Source organism: Polypterus senegalus, chromosome 10 (genome assembly GCF_016835505.1).
Source record: "Polypterus senegalus isolate Bchr_013 chromosome 10, ASM1683550v1, whole genome shotgun sequence".
NCBI classification, from domain to species: Eukaryota; Metazoa; Chordata; class Cladistia; order Polypteriformes; family Polypteridae; genus Polypterus; species Polypterus senegalus.
In genome coordinates, this window is record NC_053163.1 from 160,957,866 (window position 1) to 160,978,920 (window position 21,055).

Below are 21,055 nucleotides of genomic sequence, written 5' to 3' on the forward strand. Positions count from 1 at the left end.
CGGCCCACCTGCCAAGTTGTTTGCCTGCCTATGGTAAAGTCATCCCTGATGGAGGATCACAGGAATCATGGGAAAGAGGGGTCCTTTCATCGGAGCAACGTTTCAGCCGTGGCATGGCCAAATGGGGAGGCAGCTAGATGGATGAGGTCTCCAGGACTCTACAAATATCCAAACCTAATTATGTCATATCATCTACTGTTAAACCGTACTTCTAAAATTTTTATTATTATGCTGTCTTAAGGAATTGTTCTGTTGTGTATATTGTATTGTATTGACCCCCTACTTTTGACACCCACTGCACGCCCAACCTACCTGGAAAGGGGTCTCTCTTTGAACTGCCTTTCCCGAGGTTTCTTCCATTTTTCCCTACAAGGTTTTATTGGGAGTTTTTCCTTGTCTTCTCAGAGAGTCAAGGCTGGGGGGCTGTCAAAAGGTAGGGCCTGTTAAAGCCCATTACGGCACTTCCTGTGTGATTTTGGGCTATACAAAAATAAACCGTATTGTAAACTGTCATGTTATAGTGCGAGTTCTAAGCATGGCATTATGCATGAGGCCCCAGGTCTCCAAAAAGACATGAGCCCCCAACTCAACCCCGCTGATCGTCGTTGGGATGAACTGGAAGGCTGAATTCAAGCCCGGTCTTCTCATCCAGCATCAGCACCTGACCTCACAAATGGTCCTTTGGCAGAAAGGGCACAGAATCCCACAGACAAACTGCAGAGTCGAAGAGTGAAGGCTGGTACAGTCAAAAGGTGGGTGGTGGACGTGGTCAGTGCCTAGGAATGCCCATGCGTTATAAGAAAGGGCAGTCCATAAAAGGTGTGAGGGTCAGACGTCCACAATCTTTTGGCCATACAGCTTATTGTGGGCACCTTATATACACGATGTTAGTCTTAACAGATTGCACGTAACAATGTGGATTCCATGGGGGGTGGTGGCACACATGAACTCCTTTAGGAATGCGTAAGCCACTTCGGCAAAACCTCAAACGCTAAAAGGGCACAAGGCAGCAGCACAGATCCGTCAGCCAAGCGTGTGAACTGAAGACGTCTGCAAATCGGGTCCCCTATGTCTCATTCTGTGGTTGCTAAGCAATGATCCAGGTGGCATCAACCACGTTTAGTTAACTACTAATTAATATGTAAATATTTAAATGAGGGCGGCACGCTGCCTCGCAGTTAGGAGATCCGGGTTCGCTTCCAGGGTCCTCCCTGCGTGGAGTTTGCATGTTCTCCCCGTGTCTGCGTGGGTTTCCTCCGGGCGCTCCGGTTTCCTCCCACAATCCAAAGACATGCAGGTTAGGTGGATTGGCGATTCTAAATTGGCCCTAGTGTGTGGGTGTGTTTGTGTGTGTCCTGCGGTGGTTTGGCACCCTGCCCAGGATTGGTTCCTGCCTTGTGCCCTGTGTTGGCTGGGATTGGCTCCGGCAGACCCCCGTGACCCTGTATTCGGATTCAGCGGGTTAGAAAATGGATGGATGGATATTTAAATGAACGGGACAGCATGGCGAGCATCAGTGCAGCTGCCTCCCAGCTCCAGGTTTTGGATGCCGGCCTGGTCACTGCCTCTGAGAAGTCTGCACTCCAGTGTCCTCGATGGGCAAAACCTGCACAGTTGTGGGGGGTCATTAAAGGAATGTCACATACAATGCAAGATTATGGAAAATGTAATCAGAAATAAATCAGAATACCTACTGTATACTGAAAATGACGTGCTAAATCACAGCTCGCATGGGCTTACGACTCGAGGATCTCACCAAACCCATCTTGGCGATCCTTCTGAACAATCAACTGTGACCGAAGCCTTTGACTACGTTGTCCCACACTGAAGATAAAGTCTAAAACTAGAAGCTGTGGGATTTTGAGGCGCTGCCACCCTCCTTACTACCACCTAGTGGGCATTACTGGAAGCGTGTTTGGAACTTTTGTGCTTTGGGATTCCTAGTTTACGGCACCAGGCATCGGAAATAATCGTAAGAACATAAGAAATGTGGTAAAGGAGAGGAGACCATTGGGGGCATTTGTGACGCTAATCACTAAGCTGCTCCAGCATCTCAGCCGGACCCTTCTTAAAGTTCACCTACACGACTCGGTAGTTTGTTTCAGATTTCCACAACTCTTTCTGTAAAGACGTCCTTCTTCATTTCCTCTGGCTAAAGGGTCTGGGCTGGCAACTTGAGGGCTGCGGGTTCAAATCAGAAGGAATGCTCTGTTGGGCCATTGAGCGTGACCCTTAACCTGCTGCCGCTGCTCTGGGGGGCACTCAATGTAGAAGCAGCTGGGTGACTTTAACGTTCATGTGGATAAGATCAACTGCCCATTTACAAATCACCTTATGTCTGGTCTTGATAGTTTTGCTATGAAACAATTTGTTAAACTCACTCCAGAGGACACACTCTTGATGTTGTGCCCCGCTCTGGCATTGCACCAAGTGATTGGGATGCATCCAATTTCTTTATATCTGACCATAAATTAGGTTCATTTAGTCTGCCAAACTTAATCTCTCTATATGTAGAGCTGTGGCCAAAGGTTTGGAGAATGACACAAATCTGAATTCTCACAAAGTTTGCTGCCTCAGTTTTTATGATGGCCATTTATATAAACTCCAGAATGTTCTGATGAGTGAGACGATGAATGGCAATGAATTGTAAAGCCCCTCACTTCCATGAAAATGAACTTCATCTCAAAACACCACTGCATGTCAGCCCTGCCACCAAAGGACCTGCTGACCTCATCTCAGTGATCCTCTCTAACTCGGGTGACAGTGGTGACGTGGTTGGAGGTCACTCTGTCACACTGATGGAGTTACAACTGCAGACTGGTGGTGGTGCTGAAAATCACCATGGTAACCTGCAAGGAGACAGGTGAAGTGCACAAAAGGGGGCTTCACAGGCGAGAACATCACTGCTAGTAAGACGGCACCTTATTGGATCATCAAGAACTTCAAGGAGAGACGTTCAACTGTTGTGAAAAAGGCGTCAGGACGCCCAAGAAAGTACGGCAAGAGCATCTCCTAAAGCTGATTTGGGGCACCACCAGGTCAGAGCTGGATTAGGAATGGAGCAGGCAAGTGGGAGTGAGGCGATGACTTTGAGGGTGTCAAGAAGGACAGCAAAGAAGCCATCAAGGACAGACTGATATTCTGGGTTTGGACTGCTGGGTAAAGTCATTGTCTCTGATGAATCCCCTTTCTGATTGTTTGGGCTTATCTAGTAAAAAAAAAAAGGTGAGAGGTGCTACCATCAGTCCTGTGTCACTGTGCCAACAGTAAAGCATCTTGAGACCACTCATGTTAGCCAAGGCAGTGCAGGGCTCACTCACAATTTGGCTTAAGAACACAGCCCTAAACAAAGAATGGGACCAAGACATCAACCGAGAGCAACATCTCCCAACCACCCAACAACAGGTTGGGGACCATTATGATGGAGAACCAGGCCATAATGGAAAAGTGAGAACTGAGTGGCTCGGTGAACAAAACATCAAAATGTGGGGTCCATGGCCAGGAAACTCCCCAGACCTTCATAATCCTATTGAGAACTTGTGGTCCAGAGGCGGGTGGACAAATAAAAACCCCCAAATTCTGATTCTGCAAGAATGGACAGCTGCTAGAAGACAGGATTGGGCCAGAAGTTGATTGCCAGCCTGCCAGGGTAAATTGCAGGGGTCTTGAAAAAGAAAAAAAGGGCCAACACTGCAAATATGGAGTCTGCATGGCATAAACTTCATGTCATTGTCACTAAAAGCCTTTGAAACTTCTGAACTGCTTGCAATTCTACTTCAGTATACAAGAGAAACATCTGACACAAAAGATTTAAAAACACTGAAGGAGCAAACTTGGTGAAAACCAACACTTGGGTCATTCTCATAACTTTGGGCCACAGCTGTCGATGTTTGTACTTCTGTGCGTTGGTCCGAGTCTGTAGGCCGGCGAGTTCGTTTTCTGTTGGTCGCCGCTACGCTGTATGTGCCTTTTCATTTTATCGGGAGGCTTACGTTGAATTGAAGAATAAACAGGTGTACAATGGTGGTGTCATAATGCAGTTTCGCTCAGCCACAAAGTGTGCAACGAACAAACAGTCAAATACCACAGTCGCTAATCAGTCACATTGAAGAATTGAAGATAAGCCTGAGAGCAAAACTCTTCCAGGAACTCGGACTCCTCGCTATCGTTGTGGAGGGATATTGTAGTCATGGCAACCATTTATATTGAGCACGGACGGACACAAGCGAAATAATATAAGGATATGCCAGATCATGGCCGTCTTTAAAGGTATTGTTCAAGTCAAAGTTTTTTTCTTCACAAAATTGCTGTACTTTCATTATCCTTGTGAAATTGTACTCTAAAGTTAAGTGCTTTCTATAAATTACCAATAAAAGTGTCTTGGTGCTTTACAATGGAGGGTATGGAGCACGGACTTAACACTAGAATTACCAAAGCCTACGAAGAAACTTTTAAATCCGTTCTACCTACAATCCCTTCGCACCTCTCCATCAGCGTCTTTTGTCTTATAAATTTTGTCAAACAACACAAGCAGCAAGCAGCCTGCTCTCACATCTCCCCACCGCCGCACTAAGTTTTCTCAGCTCAAGTCTGTTTACCTGCGTGTCAGTTACTTATAGATGTAGACATTGAATACTAGATCGTTATTATGAACGCATGCACTTCATGTGTGCTCCGTGTCTACAACAACCAATGTAAACACATCGTTAAAACAGAAACGTTTTTCATGTTTTAGTAATAATTGACAAAATGTAGACATGACGTGTATAACGTGTGAAGCCTGAAGTCCAAATATCAAAGAAACACTTTCACAAAAGGCACAAATATAACAGAACATGTGCGCTTTTATTCAAGAATAGAACAGCAGAAAAAGAACCCGCAATAGGGTACGACATTAACACGTCTTTAATAAGACCGCTTTGGTGGCGTAATGGTAAGAGCTGCTGACGAGTTCGATCCCACACGACTCCGTTTTAAGAAGTGAGCTGCTCTTATTCTATTTTAGAATAGAAACATACATTTGATTTGAGTCTGTAACAGCCGCTGTAAATGTATCGTACTTGTAAAGGTTAGCGTTGTTTATTTATTTAATTTTTTTTTTTTATTCAGTTTTATTCTCTCGGTTGTGTTCACGCTTGCCCCGATCCGACACTGCTGTTTTCACTTAAAGATGTCCTGTAGCAGAGGTGAACTCAGATGATGACGAGGGTTCTACATCGGAGACAGAATGCATGTCGCACTTTTGCCATTGCTGTACTTTGTATATGTACACAGGAAGCTCTGCAGTCTACTTGTGACTTTACGCTGTAGGAAGATAAGTAAATAACATTCAATCTGGCTTTTATATACAAAGTAAAGAAAAAACTCTGTGTGTGTCTCTGGTGCGCAAGTTGGGGTGTGCCGAAAAAACTCCTAAGACAAGAAATTGTATATATGGCAAATAAAGGAATTCAGGGTTAAGTTGAAAGAATTCTGTGAGGTCTGCTGCACTGATGCGTAATCTTTGAGAAAAGGCCTGGCTTTGGACTTACTGGCCTAGTGGTAAAAGGGAAGGACTACAAGTTGGGCGCAACTGGCAGAGAGCTAAGGGGAAGCAAACACCTGAAGCACATAATGGGCACACAGCACAACCTACTGGTAAATGTAAGAACTGCAGCACTGGAAAGTAGTCGAAGTTGCATTGTACAGAGTGCTGTGAAAATCTTACTTAAATTTTAAATTAATAAAATAATAATAAATAAAAAAAAAGAATCCTTGCCATGAAAAACTAGTGCTGAAGTAACCTTAACATGTAAAAGTCGATACTCCTCGATATGTCGGCATTTGACATTACTTGTGTGTCTTGTCAACACAACACGGCGCCACAAGAGACAAGAATGGATTAAAATGGTGGTGCAGTGGAGACCCGAAAGAGATGCTCATTAGGCCTCACCACAAAGCAGACCACCGAGCAACTAGAAGTGACACCTGGGCGGCATCTAGAATGGGGTGGGGGGCATGTGGTCCTAAAAAGGGACACAAGTGGGCTGTGCTGTACCCTCAGCTTGAGGGGATCTGTGGACAAGGGGAGCTTAAAACGGTCACATTAGCGATTCGGTCAGATAAACACGTGTGACTTACGAGAGCAAAGCAACAGTAGATGGAATCATTCACAGAAGGGGCTTTAGTGCTGCAGCTCACAGAAATGGTCCAAACTGGGCCCCCTCCGCCCCACAGACCCCCAATTATAAAACTAAAAGGCTCTCTGTTGCCGAGCCGCACACAGTCAACCGGCTCTCTGTCTTCTTCGGCAGCTGCTGCAAAGATTTTCTTCCAAGATGGCCTCTCCATTCTTAATAGCTGCCCCAAGGATTTGCTTCGGTTCAAGCAAGAGGCCAAGTGCCTTTATTTAACGACTCTGTGCCCTTTGGGACCTCTTCTGGAAACCTTTCACCCAGGAGTAAGAGACAGACAAGCTAATTACTTGTTGTTTATGTAGAAGATCCAGCGTCGATTCAGCTGAGCTGCAGAGCCCTCTGCCTGACACCCTGAGGCGGCTCTGCCCATTCTGCCAGCTTCTTCAGAGGATTCTGGGGTTGGCTCAAGACAAACATGTGCCTCCTGCGTGGTGAAGACACGACATGCCCAAGTTATTCAGACTAAACCAGTGGCACAAGTCATCGAAATGTCAGCCCTTGAATTGACAAGTCGTTTATAACTCATCTTTCTTCACATTGTTCCTTTATCATTTCAGTTTGGCATGTCTGGGCATCTGAAAGAACGAGACCCTCTAGAATACATCTTCCTCTAAACTGCTGCCACACAGTGCCTGGGAAAAGTGTTCAGCACCCCAACCAGCCTACATTCACATACATGACTGTAAAAGCCTGGCATTTTATTTGTAAATCAAACACGTTTTCACCGTGATGCCCAAGAAAAATCTCAATTCCAAAAAGGGAAATGTCAGCCATTTCTAGGCTTCTTTTCCCACTTTTGGTACTTCATTGGCCGACCTCTCTGGACTCTTACAGCACGTTGTCTTCTTGTGAACCTCCAGGTCATTCTGCACATCACGATGGAACAAAAACTAACTGCTCAGGCTGTGCCATGTCAGCGGAGGAGCGGCAGTGAAGCCAAATCGTCAGGCCTGGCCAAAGATGTGCACTCTGACTGGCCCACTCAAGGACATCCGTATTCTTTACTGCAAGCCACTCCATTGTTACTCTGGACAGACAAACACCCAGCAGATGAAGCTTTCAGGTGAAGAGGTGCAGCATTCATCTTCCCACCCACCCTAATCACATTGCCAGGCAGCCCACCACATTTGCTCCCACAGTGTGGATGGGGGGTCACCTCCTTGATGTGTTGAGTTAGAGTCAAGCTACACCAGGGACATGCGGTCAGGGGAGGCCTCACCGGTCATCATGAAAAGTAAAGAAACTAATAATGATAACATAAAAAACATAAATGTGTCCACTGGTCTATGCTATAAATGTGTTTTCTGTACGATTCCAATAATTGTGATCATTTTAATAAATCAATGAATTGGCGCACTTCCAGTTCAAATACAGCTGAGAAACGGGAGGTGCGGCAGCGATGAGCCTCACCTCCCCTCGGACTGCGTTCTCTCTCACCTCACACTCAGGGGTGATGCGGGTGCCTGTCGCTGTCTCTCTGTATGTCGTCAATATAAGGTGTTCAGACACGTTCATTATACACCCTGACTTTCCACAGTCTGGCTAATATCTTTAATGAATGTGGGTGACATATTTAGTCTTGCTGATCGCACACAAAACCACAGTGAGAAGGCACAAGGTGAGACGGGCAGTACCGTGCCACCCTGAAGGGGGCGCATGCGAGTCCAACAGGTGCTCGTCGCTGCTGTTCTTCTTGGCGATACTCCATTTTAAAACGAAAGGAAAATAACGAGGGCTTTTACAAGAAAGTGACAGAGATTTTCGTGAAGAAGGATAGGCGCATGGACTTCATTTACAAATAAAGGTAAAGAGCATAAACGGCTTTCAATGTTATAAAAAAAAAAAAAAACTAGCTGTGTGAGCCCATGCTGTAAAACGCCCAGGGTTCTAGAAACTACTGAAATCGTCAGGAAAGAAAACCAGAAATGCAGAGATGCGAGTTAACTGAAAAGGAACCACTCTGGGCGACTCTCCTAGGAGGATTCATTTTGCCGATGTGCTCGCCTCACTTGTGTTATGAGCGGCTAAGCGAGTTTTCTGTTTCCTAGGAGGTGGACCCCCTCATCCCGACTCCACCTCTCACTTCCGGGCTGAACAGACCAACAGACACACACACACTCACTTCCACACGTAGACGTTTATATATAAAGATGGGATCAGACTATATTTAAAAACTAAACTGTGACCTTAAATAAAATATTTTGTTTTCCTTGTTATCCTTTTGTTGAACTGTCAATTAAAACGGATTAAAGCATCAGAATCAAAAACAGAATTATGGTCAAAACTGAAATCCACTTTTTTTGTACCCCACTCTACACTGTGTGCACAATTAGGCAAGTGAGTATTTTGACCATTTCATAATTTTCATGCATATATTCCATCTTCAAGCTGTATTAACTTGAATGCTCATTTGATTTAAGCGTATCAGGTGATATGCAGTTGTGTAGCGAGGGAGGGTGTGGCCTAAGGAGACCAACACGCAATATCAAGGTGTGCAGAATTATTAGGCAGCTTCTTTTCCTCAAGCAAAATGGGCCTAAAAAGAGATTTAACTGACTCTGAAAAGTCAAAAATTGTAAAAAGTCTTTCAGAGGGAATATCTGTCAACAACGAGCTTCTCCATAACCATAACATTCAAATGGAACCTGAGACATTCAATCGCAATGAATTGTGGGAGATCCAACAGGTTAGGCCCAGCCAGATTATCGCGTGCACAAGGAACTTCTGTTCTGTGGACTAACTAGAAGGTCACCCAAGTTATATTTTCGCTTAAAACCAAAATCCTTTGCGATTGTATCGTATCGTTCAATAACAAAATGCATTTAATCTACACTAATAAAAGGCAAAGCCCTCACTCACTGACTCACTCATCACTAATTCTCCAACTTCCCGTGTAGGTAGAAGGCTGAAATTTGTCAGGCTCATTTCTTTCAGCTTACTTACAAAAGTTAAGCAGGTTTCATTTTGAAATTCTACACATAACAGTCGATAACGGTCGACAACGTCCGCCATGTTGAACTTTCTTATTTATGGCCCCATCTTCACGAAATTTGGTAGGCGGCTTCCCTGCACTAACTGAAACCGATGTACGTACTTATTTCGGTGGTATGACGCCACTGTCGGCCGCCATATTGAACTTTCCAACGGTCTTTGTTACTTATGGGCCCATCTTCAAGAAATTTGGTACGCGGGTTCCCAACGCTAACTGAATCCTACTTACGTACATATATACGTCCATAGCCTGCAGCTCGGTCACTGTGTGAGGTGGCGTTGGGTCCCCCATCCCAATGCCTCCCACGTTGTTGGCTGTCTGCCTATATAAGGCTGTCCGTCGCTCCGGTCTCTTCATTCTCTTCCTTGCTTCGCCACGGGATTCACGTCTCCCTGCTGATATCTACAGCCTTTTTATTTAATCCATGGCTTCTCCGCTGTTTTATTGTTCATTTATTACAATTATAGTTATTGTGTAGGTATTTTAGACTTACTTTACATTGTTCAGGTACCCATTTCTTTTATCATTCCAACTGTACCCCATTACCATGTCTATCGAGGTGATTACCATCGATCAAAGAACTGTCACTTATTGAGTGGTTTCCATGCCCAGAGATGGCACCTGCCTTTTCCATTCTCTGTGTTACATATTGCATGGCCATATCAGGCTCACTCTTGATATCCATTGTGTCTTACGTATTGAATGACTGGCACAGGTTCAAGGTGTGGACTGATGACGTACAGGAGATAATTAGACTACACAGGAGCACTAGAAGAGTGAAATGCTTAAGCCCTTCACCTGTGGATCTGCATGTGAGTTGATGGCTGCCGCTGAATTGTTTGGTTGTCACTTTCAAGTGTACCGAAATGGCCAAATATTTTACACCTTTGGACAACCGCCAATGCCTCTTAAACATCTTAGATTCACAGGTGACGATTTCAGTAGTGGACACTTTGATGTTTCTGAATGTTTCAACTCTCAAAAGCTGGATGTGAAATTATTGATGTAACCGGTTGTGTGCTTACAACGCTTGACAGATGCTGAATGTCTCTTCAACACAAGTCCTGCGCATACTGTCGTAATTGAAACAAACCATGAAACTCAAACCGATTATGACAGCAGCAATCCAAGCTGTGAGATTTGAAACAAGATTACTGTTCACATGGCCAACTGTACGTTGAATGCTCAAGAGTAAGATCAGCGCACAGCTTCGTCATATAACAACCGGAGGGCCGAACTCACAATGTGGTACACAAAGATCCTTAACAAATAATTATTGGCATATTTTCCCTCAGTTTGGCAGTACTTTTCTGCCGCGAAGCGCAGGTATTTTGCTAGTTAGTATAATAAAATCGAGCCCCCATATTTCACTTTGGCATCAGGAAGAAATGTTCCTATTTCAATATGGCCGCCCACCTGAGAAGCTGATTCCTCTGCCGTCTGATTTAGGTGCTCTTCATTCAAGAAGATTCATTTCGACAGGCGATGCATCTTCTGGACTCACTCATTCACCAGTAAACGAATGTGACAGGCAATGGACGGCAAGACCCCCTGTAGTGTTACAAGGACAAATGGCCAACCTACTGCCCCCAGAAATGTATCCCCAGACTTGATTTCTAATACAAGTGGATACAATTTATTTTTGTGTAGCCCAAAAATTACACAAGGAGCGCCGCAATGGGCTTTAACAGGCCCTGTCCCTTGACAAAAGCCTCGACTCTCGAAGACGACAAGAAACCCCTTGCAGGAGAAAAAATGGAAGAAACCTCAGGAATGGTGGTTCAAAAAGACAGGGTAGGTTGGGCGTGCAGGGGGTGTCACAATAAAGGGGGGGGGGGTCAATACAACACAACACACAGAAGGGAACAAAAGTCATCCTCAATACTTACAGCAGAGCCAGAGCTTGGTGAGCAGGCGGAAGAGCAGAGACATGCTGTCCTGGTTGTCAGACGTGGCCGTGTAGACGGGCAGGCAGCCAGGCTTGAGCAAACCCCAGATACGAATCACCACCATCATCTCACGCAGCATTCCAAGAGAGGGGCCGTCTCGCAGGAACCCAAACCCTGCGCGCACTGGAGAACCCTGCCGGGAGGAGAACAAAACTTGAAGCCCCCAATTTAAAAAACTGGCATAGCAGGACACTAGAAGAGTTTAGACGAGTCAGCCAGTTGATCTCGCCAATTCGATTGATTTGGTTTGTCCGAAGGTCTCCAAAGGTTGTGTCTCCTACAACACTACTTGGTCACATTCTGTGTGTGTCTGGGGTTCTCCTCCTAACGTTTGTGTGAAATTTTTTTAAGATTTAAGTTGACTTTCACAAAGCATTTGAGACGATCGCCTCGCACCAAAGATGAATTCTGAAAATGTGAAGATGAAGGCAGCAGAGGTGACCAAAAAAAAAAACAAAACGGATCTCGAGTTGGTGAACCGGAAAGGAGACAAAGAGGACAGATAAGAGGAGAAGGCAGTGGGGTCAGCAGTGGAGTCCCTCAGGGTTCTGTCCTTGGGCCCTCGTTACTTTATTTTGATTTATATTAGTGACGTTGATTTCGGGATTGTCGGTAAACCTGTCAGATTCACAGAGGACACTAAAATGGGAGGAATGGCAGACACTGAAGAGGCAGCAAAGAAGAATTCAGAATGACCCGGACAAGCTTCAGAACCGGGCGAACACTCAGGAGAAAAGTGCAAAGTGCTACACGTGGGCCAATTAGAAATACAAGATGGCAGACGATGAGCTCCAGGAGGTAACCTCTGAAAAGGGTGTAGGGCTTTAAGTTGACACAACGTTTTCATCAATTAAGCAAAGCACAGAAGCAAATTAAAAAGGCCAATAAATAATACCTGGAAGAATCCTAACCCACCGCTTTTAAGTCAGGGGGTCACTGATGTTATATATGATCTGATATTAGGGGGAAAAAACAAAATCAGATTCTCACTTAGCGGATCTGTGCAAAACTTGGCAGGATTTTAGAACATTTGAACACTCTGGATGAGAACTGGCCATTCAGCCCAACAAAGCTCGCCAGTCCTGTCCACTTATTTCTTCCAAAAACACATCAAGTCGAGTTGTGAAAGTCCCTAACGTCTTACTGTCCACCACACTACTGGGTCGCTTATTCCAAGTGTCTGTCGTTCTTTGTGTAAAGAAAAACTTCCTAATGTTTGTGTGAAATTCACCCTTCACAAGTTTCCAACTGTGTCCCTGTGTTCTTGACGAACTCATTTTAAAGTTACCGTCTCGATCCACTGGACTGATGCCCTTCATCATTTTAAACACTTCAGCCAGGTCTCCTCTTCATCACTGTAAAGGCTCAGCTCTTTTAATCCTCATAACTCATCCCCCGTAGCCCCCCATAATCAGCCTAGTCGCTCTTCTCTGGACATTTTCTTGTGCTGTTATGTCCTCTTTGTAGCCTGGAGACCAAAACTGCACACAGGACTCCAGATGAGGCCTCACCAGTGAGTTATAAAGGTTGAGCAGAACCTCCTGTGACTTGATCTCCACACAGCAAGGCGCTATATAACCTGACAGTCTGTTAGCCTTCTTAATGGCTTGTCAGGAAGTCGATAGCTTAGAGTTCACTATGACTCCTAAGTCCTTCTTATAAGGTGGATTCTCGATTTTCCGACTGCCCATTGTGTATTCAAACCTCACATTTTTACCTCCTACACGTAACGTTTTACATTCACATCTAATAAATTTCACTGTTCACAAACCTGCCAGCTCCTCTACTCTATTTAGAGTCTTTTGTAACCATTTAGCCGATTCTCCGTTATCTGCTGTTCCTCTTGGGTTGGTATCACCTGCAAACGTAACCACCTTTTTATTTATATTCCCTGTGAGATCGTTTATAAGTATTGAAAAAATTCGGTTGCGAGTGTCAGTAGGTTTTGTGGCCAAGGAACCCAGTTACCCAAACTGTTCAAGAACATTTCAGTCATCATTTACTGCTCTGATGCTGGTCTGTCTGATCATAAAACAGGTCATCATGATGGCAACAGACGAGAAGAATTCCTAATTAATGGCAGAATTCCAGTACTGTATTTGAGGGGCCCTCTAGAGTGCAGGATTTGGCTCAAAAGCTAATCAGCACATCGTCATCTCAGAACAGGGTGAAGTTTCGAGTTTGGTATTTTTCCATCCAGCCGTTTTAGCTCAAGACCAGGGGTGTTGAACTACAGGCCTGGTGGGCCGCAGGTTTTCATTCTAACACTTTTCCTAGCCATTTTTTGCTGCTAATTAATTCCTTTTCCCTTCATTATAGCCCTGTTTTTAAAGGATTCAGTCCTCTGAATTTATTCTCGTTTCTTCATTAAATGGCAGCCAAACAGAAATGAGAAGTGAAACGAGCCGACAGATGAGCAGCTAAACTGGAACATCAAACTTCAGCCAATTCACTCCAACCAGATTCTTAATGAGAAGCCAATTATTCTTTCTGTTAATTAAACTCTTTATTTAATTCCACATCTCGTTGCTTCTCTCATTGTGCCACTGCAGACATTTCCAAATCTTTGATGTTCTGTTTTTTTTGGTAAGAATGCCCTCACTTTGTTTTGGTGACCTGAGCAGACCGACATAACCAAGACCTTCACCTTACTTTATTTTCAGGAGAGCTGTTCATGTTTTGTGTCTCAAAGGGGCCCGAGTCAAGTTAATTAAAACTAAAGCAAAAGAAGTTAATTAACACCAAAAAAAGCTCACTAATAAAGAAGACAGTGTGGTAGACGACCAGGGGAACTTGCCCTACCAGGACGCCCCTGTGATAGAAGGACTTGGGGGGGGGAGGAATATTGAGGACAATACCTCTAACGGAACAATGGAGGGCAACCTCCCCGGAGCATGTTGGGACCATGGGCTTGGAGCTTGGAAGCTCAGCCCTGTTGGGGCCTGTGGTCACCTGGACAGCAGCACGTTCGCCACACCAGGAGGTGCTACAGGAAGACCATCAACGAGCACCTGGAGCAGATCCGGGTACAACATAAAAGGGGCCGCCTCACTCCATTCGGGGAGCCGGAGTCGGGAGGCAGAGGACAGAGCTTGCGAGGAGAGGAGTGGAGGCGGAAAGGAAAAGAGCAGGAAGTCAGAAGAAGAAAGGACTGTGAGGATTTGTGCACTGTGGGTGTGCTGTAGAAGAGAAAGGAACAACATAAACGTGTTTCTCTTGGGAGATTGTGAGTCTGTCTGTCTGTAGCTGGGCCGATCACCACAATGGTTAGAATGAAAACCTGCAGCCAATGCGGCCCACCAGGACTGGATTTTGACACCCATGCTCTAAACCAGGGATCCCCAACTCCGGTCCTGGCAGGCCGCAGTGGCTGCAGGTTTTCATTGTCACCCTTATCCTATTCAGTTTTCACTGCTATTGAACTCCTTTTCCCTTCACTTGAATAGCCCTGTTTTTAAGGATTCAGTCCTCTGAATCGTCTTCTTCATTAAATGGCAGCCAAACAGAAATGAGACGTGAGAAGAGCCGACAGATGAGCAGCTAAACTGGAACATAAAACTCCAGCCAATATCTTAACGAGAAGCCGATTCTTGCTGCTAAACTTCCATGGCTGATTGCTGCGCTCATTCTGACATAGCAGACATTTCCAAATCTCTTTTCTTCTAACACCACCATCAAAAAGTTTTGATGACCTGAGCAGGGCCAGATTTAGACTTGATAAGGCCCTAAGCTATTTGAGACATGGGGCCCTTTATAAGTCCAGATATTCTATGTAAGTGCCAAATATGATTTGTTTTGGGGGCCCTAAGCTATAGCTTGTGTAGCTTATACGTAAATCCTGCACTGGACCAGAGAGATCAGCCTTACTGAGACCTTCAGCTTTCTTTATTTGTAGATATTGTGTGATGGGCACAGGTGAGCTGGTCATGTGGCGGCTCATTTTGTGTCTTGTTATTGTTTGGCTGCTAATTAAGGAAAGAGAGACGACAACTAAGGGGCAAAAAAATTTAATTAGCAACACTAATGAAGAAGATGGTAGCCACTGCGGCCCTCCAGGCCCAGAGTCTGACACTCGTTGAGAAACTGACACACACACACACATCATAAAGAAATCGAGGTTTTCAGGACCCTAAAACGTGGAGATGTGTCAAAAACCAGAGATCGAAATTTTTGGTAAATCTAAAGCTTTCGCTCCTCCCCCAAGCACCACTCTTATTTTATTTTTTATTTTTTTTTACTTAATATACTGGTTCCATAACATTTTTTTTAACCGGAGAATAATTCTGAATTGATAACTTCTAAGATGCGACTGTTCAAAGATGGCTGCAAACTGACGTTGCCGTTCTTTGGGGTTGCAGCTCGTTTCGCATACCTGTGACGGCTGGCTGTTATGAATTGAATTTGTCACCCATCAGCATCCTGTGCCTTGAACTTTGACCTCTAACCCCCTCATGTGGGACCTTATTGGACACTTTTTCAAACAGGTCATCAATCTCCTGACCTGCCGTGTTACTGTGACACAACTCCTCCCCATCCCCCCCCATTTAGACCCCAGCTCACTGCTCACTAACATGTCAGCTCTGGTCACGTGACGCTCGATCAGTCTCCTCTATTTCTGAATCAAATGACCGGTGAGACCTGCTTACATTTTTAAGGACATCTGCAGAAACTGAGGAAAGAAAAAGACGAAGATGACATGCCATCACCACTAAAAAGTTTTAAGTACACTGGCAGCCTCAAACGCTCTACATCACCGCGATGACAGCCGTGCACAGGTCACGGCCACTTGTCATTGTGACAGCGAACTGCGGACCACTGGGCTGTGTTGGCTTTGCTCATCAGGATGACAAGAGTCAAGCGTCAGCCGAGTTTAAAAATGGAGATGCAGACACCGAGCTGTGACAGGGTGGAAAAATAAACGGTAGAGCCGGCTATGCGCAGACACAAGTGGACGACCATCTGTCACCTCGCAGAGAAAAACTGGATGACATTTCTAACCGAACACAGTAAAGTCCTTCAAAGCCGATCCCAGTTCAGTGCAGCAGACTGAGGAAGGCCGAAGAAAAAACCGAAGTCGACAGCAGGGGGCGCTCGCCCTGTGGTCTGTATGTGGATCCCAATCCCCCTGTGCAGTGACGGGGACACTGTGCTGTTAAAATGGCGTCATCCTTCAGATGAGATGTAAAAGCAAGGTGCCAACTCTGTCATCATAAAAGATCACTTGGGCACCTTTTAAAAAGAGTTGGGCTTATCCCGATGTCCTGGCCCACCATGGCCTCGTTCTGGCCCCCTAATCATCCCCTGTCTCTAATTGGCTGTCTATTGCACCCCTTCACCACCTAACAGCTCATGTGTGGTGTAAAAATGGCTGCCATTGCATCATGTGGGTGGGAGCTGCACACTGGTGGTGGTTTGAGTGGCTGCCCTTTATCTGTGTAAAAGGCGTCATATTAATGTTAATTAATTACTCCGACTGTAACGGGCTCTACTACACAATTCTAATTAAAGGCAGTATGGCTTTCATGTCAATTAAAGATGGAGCGTCCTTTGAGTTCAGCACACTACAACACCATTTGCATTACTGTGCATTTTGAAAGGTCTTTAAAAATGATGATCAGGACAACGACTCTGACACACAAACCGGTGTAATAACTCGACCAACAGAATCCATATTTTTTAATCAGATAATATATAAAGTGAGCTAATTATAAATAAATATTCTAATTATTTCTTTATAGTTACCGTATACACTCTCGGATAAGTCGGGACTGGATTTTACCAAATAATTTCTGGTATTTTAGAATGTCGGTCGTATAAGTTGAATGTGGAAAACCCACACTATTGGTCCAAGAGATCACGATATGCTAACGCCCACCTGAGAGAGTCACCACGGGGCACACGGCCTTTCTTTTTTCTATGTTTTGTGCCTACAACAAATGACAGTCACTTTCGCTTATCATGCAATTTTCCCCAGCGTTGTACCATCCTTTTAATGCCCAATTACTCCTCCTCCCGCCTTTACTATTTCCAACAGAAATATAACAGTGCAGAAACTTTTTGAACGTCCCTCGTATAATTTTGTTATCTTCAGTCATAAATTCTGGCTTTGGTTACGTTCTGTGTAGTATTCCTTTATTATTTTCAATGTTGTGTTATGTTTCTCATTCAGCCTCCTATATGTGGAGCCAAGGGAGGCAGGGCCACCAGAGGAGACCCCAGTTGTCTAAAAGGTTGCCCTGAAGCTTTGGCCCTGCGTTTTTTAATTTGATTCTTGTTTCGTGTTTACTGGCTGTGAACGTACGTCTGACTGAGAACGATGTACAGGGAGAGACTGAACACGTGCATCATTTTTATTAGGCCCTGTATATACAAACAAAAGAAAATGGGAAATCACTGGCGCATACAAACTGGAAGGGAAACTGGCCACCAGTGTTTTTATTCGCCACCACAGCGTGTGGTCATGAAGAGATGCAAAATTTTGGTGAACTTTTTGATCATAACCCGATTTGTACGTGTTTGAAAACGTTCGTGACCAGAGGTTCTACTGTACGAGGAAACTGTTAGTAGGTGATCTATAGGACGGGCGCCACCTACAGGCTCTTTTAAAAGTCCTCTTGGGGACTGTACTATAGCTGTGAGGAACACAAGGAAATGGAACAACAACATTTATTTATGTAGTACATTTTCATACAAAAAAAAAAAAATGTAGCTCAAAGTGCTTTGGATATCTTACTTCTCAGAAAAATAACTGACATCTGTAGGACCACAGGCACCTGAATGGCTCTTAACAATTAGCTTCTCCCCACTGTGACGTTCAAATGGAAACTGCGACATGCGACAGCCATGAACTGTGGGAGATCTAACTTGTCAGAACCTACCCGAGCAGAAGGAAATTTGTGGTTGTGTGCACAAACTACGAGGAAACCCAAAGATGATTTTTATTTTTTAAGAGGAAAAAAAACATGTTTGGTGAGTTTTGCTCAATACCAAAATGCGTTTAATTAGCATATTAAAATGACCCCCCCGATTTTACATTGGCACCTTAGTTCTTGACGCCACTTTCTACTTTGCGAGTTCTTGCTTTACACCGCTACCTTTTTGCTCCTTTCCTTGCCTTGCCTTGGTTTTTGCGATTCCTACTTTGAATTCCTTAAAATCAACTTTCAAATTTTGAAGGAACTGATCATTTATTTCAGACCTGAGGCTCAACACCATCGTAGCCATGTTCTGAATGGCGCTTTGATTTATGAGGGCCTTTACTACCATCTTGGGCCTGTGTAAGCGGGAGGCCTGCCGTTCCACTCCATTCACCTTTGAGACATTAAGGGAAACACCACGATGTCCGGACCTGCTGTTCTGCATTACACAAAACTGTCAGAGGACCACCTTCATTTACAGTTCACCTCAGTGGTCACATTTAGACACAGCGCGAATGGGACACGGGACACAACTGACCTGGTTAGGCAGGCTGGCCAGAAGGTAAAGCACAAAGTCTCCAACCCACTGGATGAGCTGCTGAAGGGACTGCAGCGTGGAAGCGTCCAAGACAAATTCATCCGTCTTCAGGCTGATCATGACCTTGTCGATATCTGGGAAATGGAAACAGAAAGTTAAACTGGTCAGAGCAACTCCAAGACACGACCCCCTCTGACTTTAATGGACACGTGTGGTTATTTTAAACCAAACTGCACAGCTTTATTCTGACAGCTACTGTCTCTGCTTGTCTTGACCAGCAGCCTCCTGCACTTTAGAAGAGGTCGTCCACCTGAAGCCAAGCACGGTCAGGCCCGGCCAGAACTTGGGTGGGAGACCATCTAGGAAAAGCTTGGGTTTGCTGTAGAAAGAAGTGTTGGCGAGACCAGTAGGGGGCGCTTACCCTGTGGTCACTACTCCTAATGCCCCCCTAGTGGAGTGATAGGGACACTGTGCTGTCAAAATGGCACCACCACCGTCCTTTAGAAGAGACGTAAAACCGAAGTCCTGACTCCCTAACTTTTCATATTGGCAAGAACTTGTTTTATTTATGTGCACCCACCACACCATACCATACCATATGAAAATGGGACGTAGTGCCTTACTGGACAGTTAATGGCTATTAGCACAGCAGGCATGACAGAGGGAAGCTTGGCTCAGATACTCCTGACCCGACAACCAGATCACTGAGAATTGACAGCAGGAAGTCAACGTAAATTGACGAAAAACCAAAAAACGCTCATAACTACGAAGCACTGGGTCCGTTCAAAAGGGAACTAAAATGCAGTCAGTGCATCGCAGTCATCGTTTCTGAAGTGCAACAAGTTTGTCACTTCAACATCCTGTCACACACCCGCACATGGGAGGCAGCTTCTAGTGTGCGGCTGGAGCTCTTGCCCGGCTGGGACGCCTCCACGCTGGGAGGACTGGGGGAGCAAGTGTGGCCAGAGCATTACCTCCCCAGGGACACTAGATGGCAACCCCTCTGAGTTGCAGCACTGCCTCAGACTCCTGCAGGGCTTCATGGGAGTAGGAGTTTGGTGCAGATCGGTTGGAATCTGCAGGCACTGCCAGCGGGTGCTGCAGCAGAAGCTGCCGAGATCTTTAAGGCAGTTCTTCCGCCACACACAGAAGTGCTGCCGGAAACGAGTAATCAAGCACCTGGAGCACTTCTGGGGATCTTATGAAAGGAGCCATTATGTGGGAAGCCAGAGTTGGGAAGGAGGAGAAGGTAAGAGTGAAGAAAGAGACCTGTGGTATTGCGCTGTGCTTGGACTGTGTCATGCTTGTGGGGAACGGGGAAGGCATTTCCCACAAGGGGAAATGCACAAATAAACAGAGTGTGCATTGAACTTGTATCTCACGCATGTCTTTTGGGTTCAGCTGGCAGTGCCAGCCTGGTGGACCACAAGTGGCATAATCGGCAGGATACCTGGCCATCTGCAAGGGAAGCCCTCCACGAAGCAGGTAAGAGGGGGGAGGGTGTGTGCTGGAGTCCCACCGCTAAAGGAGTAGAAGTGGGGACGGTGAAACTCCTCCCTAATCTCCGAGGACACCTGGCGGGGACTGGCTGGAAGCGCACGGCACCAATGGCTCGCGAAAGTATTAACCTGTTGTGGGCTGTACACGAGCTGGCAGATATGCTCCACTTCAAACGGTCTTTCCTACAGGGACTGGCTCTGCTGAGGCAGAGAATCGAGTGGCTGGAGAGGACGGCTGGGGCACCCCTGAAGGAAGCGCAAGAGCAGCAGAGGATGTGCGACGCTAGGCGAGCGTTTAGAGCGAATTGCATCCTGATAGACAGTCATATGAAAAAGTTTGGGAAGCCCTCTTAATTCTTTGGATTTTTGTTTCTCACTGGCTGAACTTTCAAAGTAGCAACTTCCTTTTAATATCTGACATGCCTTATGGACACAGTAGGATTTCAGCAGTGACATGAAGTTTACTGGATCAACAAAAAATATGTAATATGCATCATAACAAAATTAGACAGGTGTATAAAAGGGGGCCCCCCAACAGACACATGACATCAATACTTAGTTGGGCCTCCTTTTGCTCCTTTGAGCCTCTCGATGCTGTCCTCCTATAGCCTGTGATGAGTGTCTGGATTCTGGATGTTGGTATTTCTGACCATTCTTCATACAAAATCTCTCCAGTTCAGTTCAATTTGATGGACAGCCTGCTTCAAATCATCCCATAGATTGTCGATGATACAGTGGTGTGAAAAACTATTTGCCCCCTTCCTGATTTATTATTCTTTTGCATGTTTGTCACACAAAATGTTTCTGATCATCAAACACATTTAACCATTAGTCAAATATAACACAAGTAAACACAAAATGCAGTTTTTAAATGATGGTTTTATTATTTAGGGAGAAAAAAATCCAAACCTACATGGCCCTGTGTGAAAAAGTAATTGCCCCCTTGTTCAAAAATCACCTAACTGTGGTGTATCACACCTGAGT

General features: G+C 45.2%; 1 protein-coding gene across 1 annotated transcript in view; it reads right to left on the reverse strand.

Annotated features, from left to right (window-relative positions):
* med16 (mediator complex subunit 16) overlaps positions 1-21,055 on the reverse strand; it is a 98,906-nt gene that overhangs the window by 14,932 nt on the left and 62,919 nt on the right. Inside the window, exons 11-12 of the mRNA XM_039767154.1 lie at positions 18,573-18,706; positions 11,058-11,250 (exon numbers count right to left, since the gene is read on the reverse strand). Coding sequence (XP_039623088.1) covers positions 11,058-11,250; positions 18,573-18,706 — 327 coding nt within the window. The remainder of the gene's footprint in view (positions 1-11,057; positions 11,251-18,572; positions 18,707-21,055) is intronic.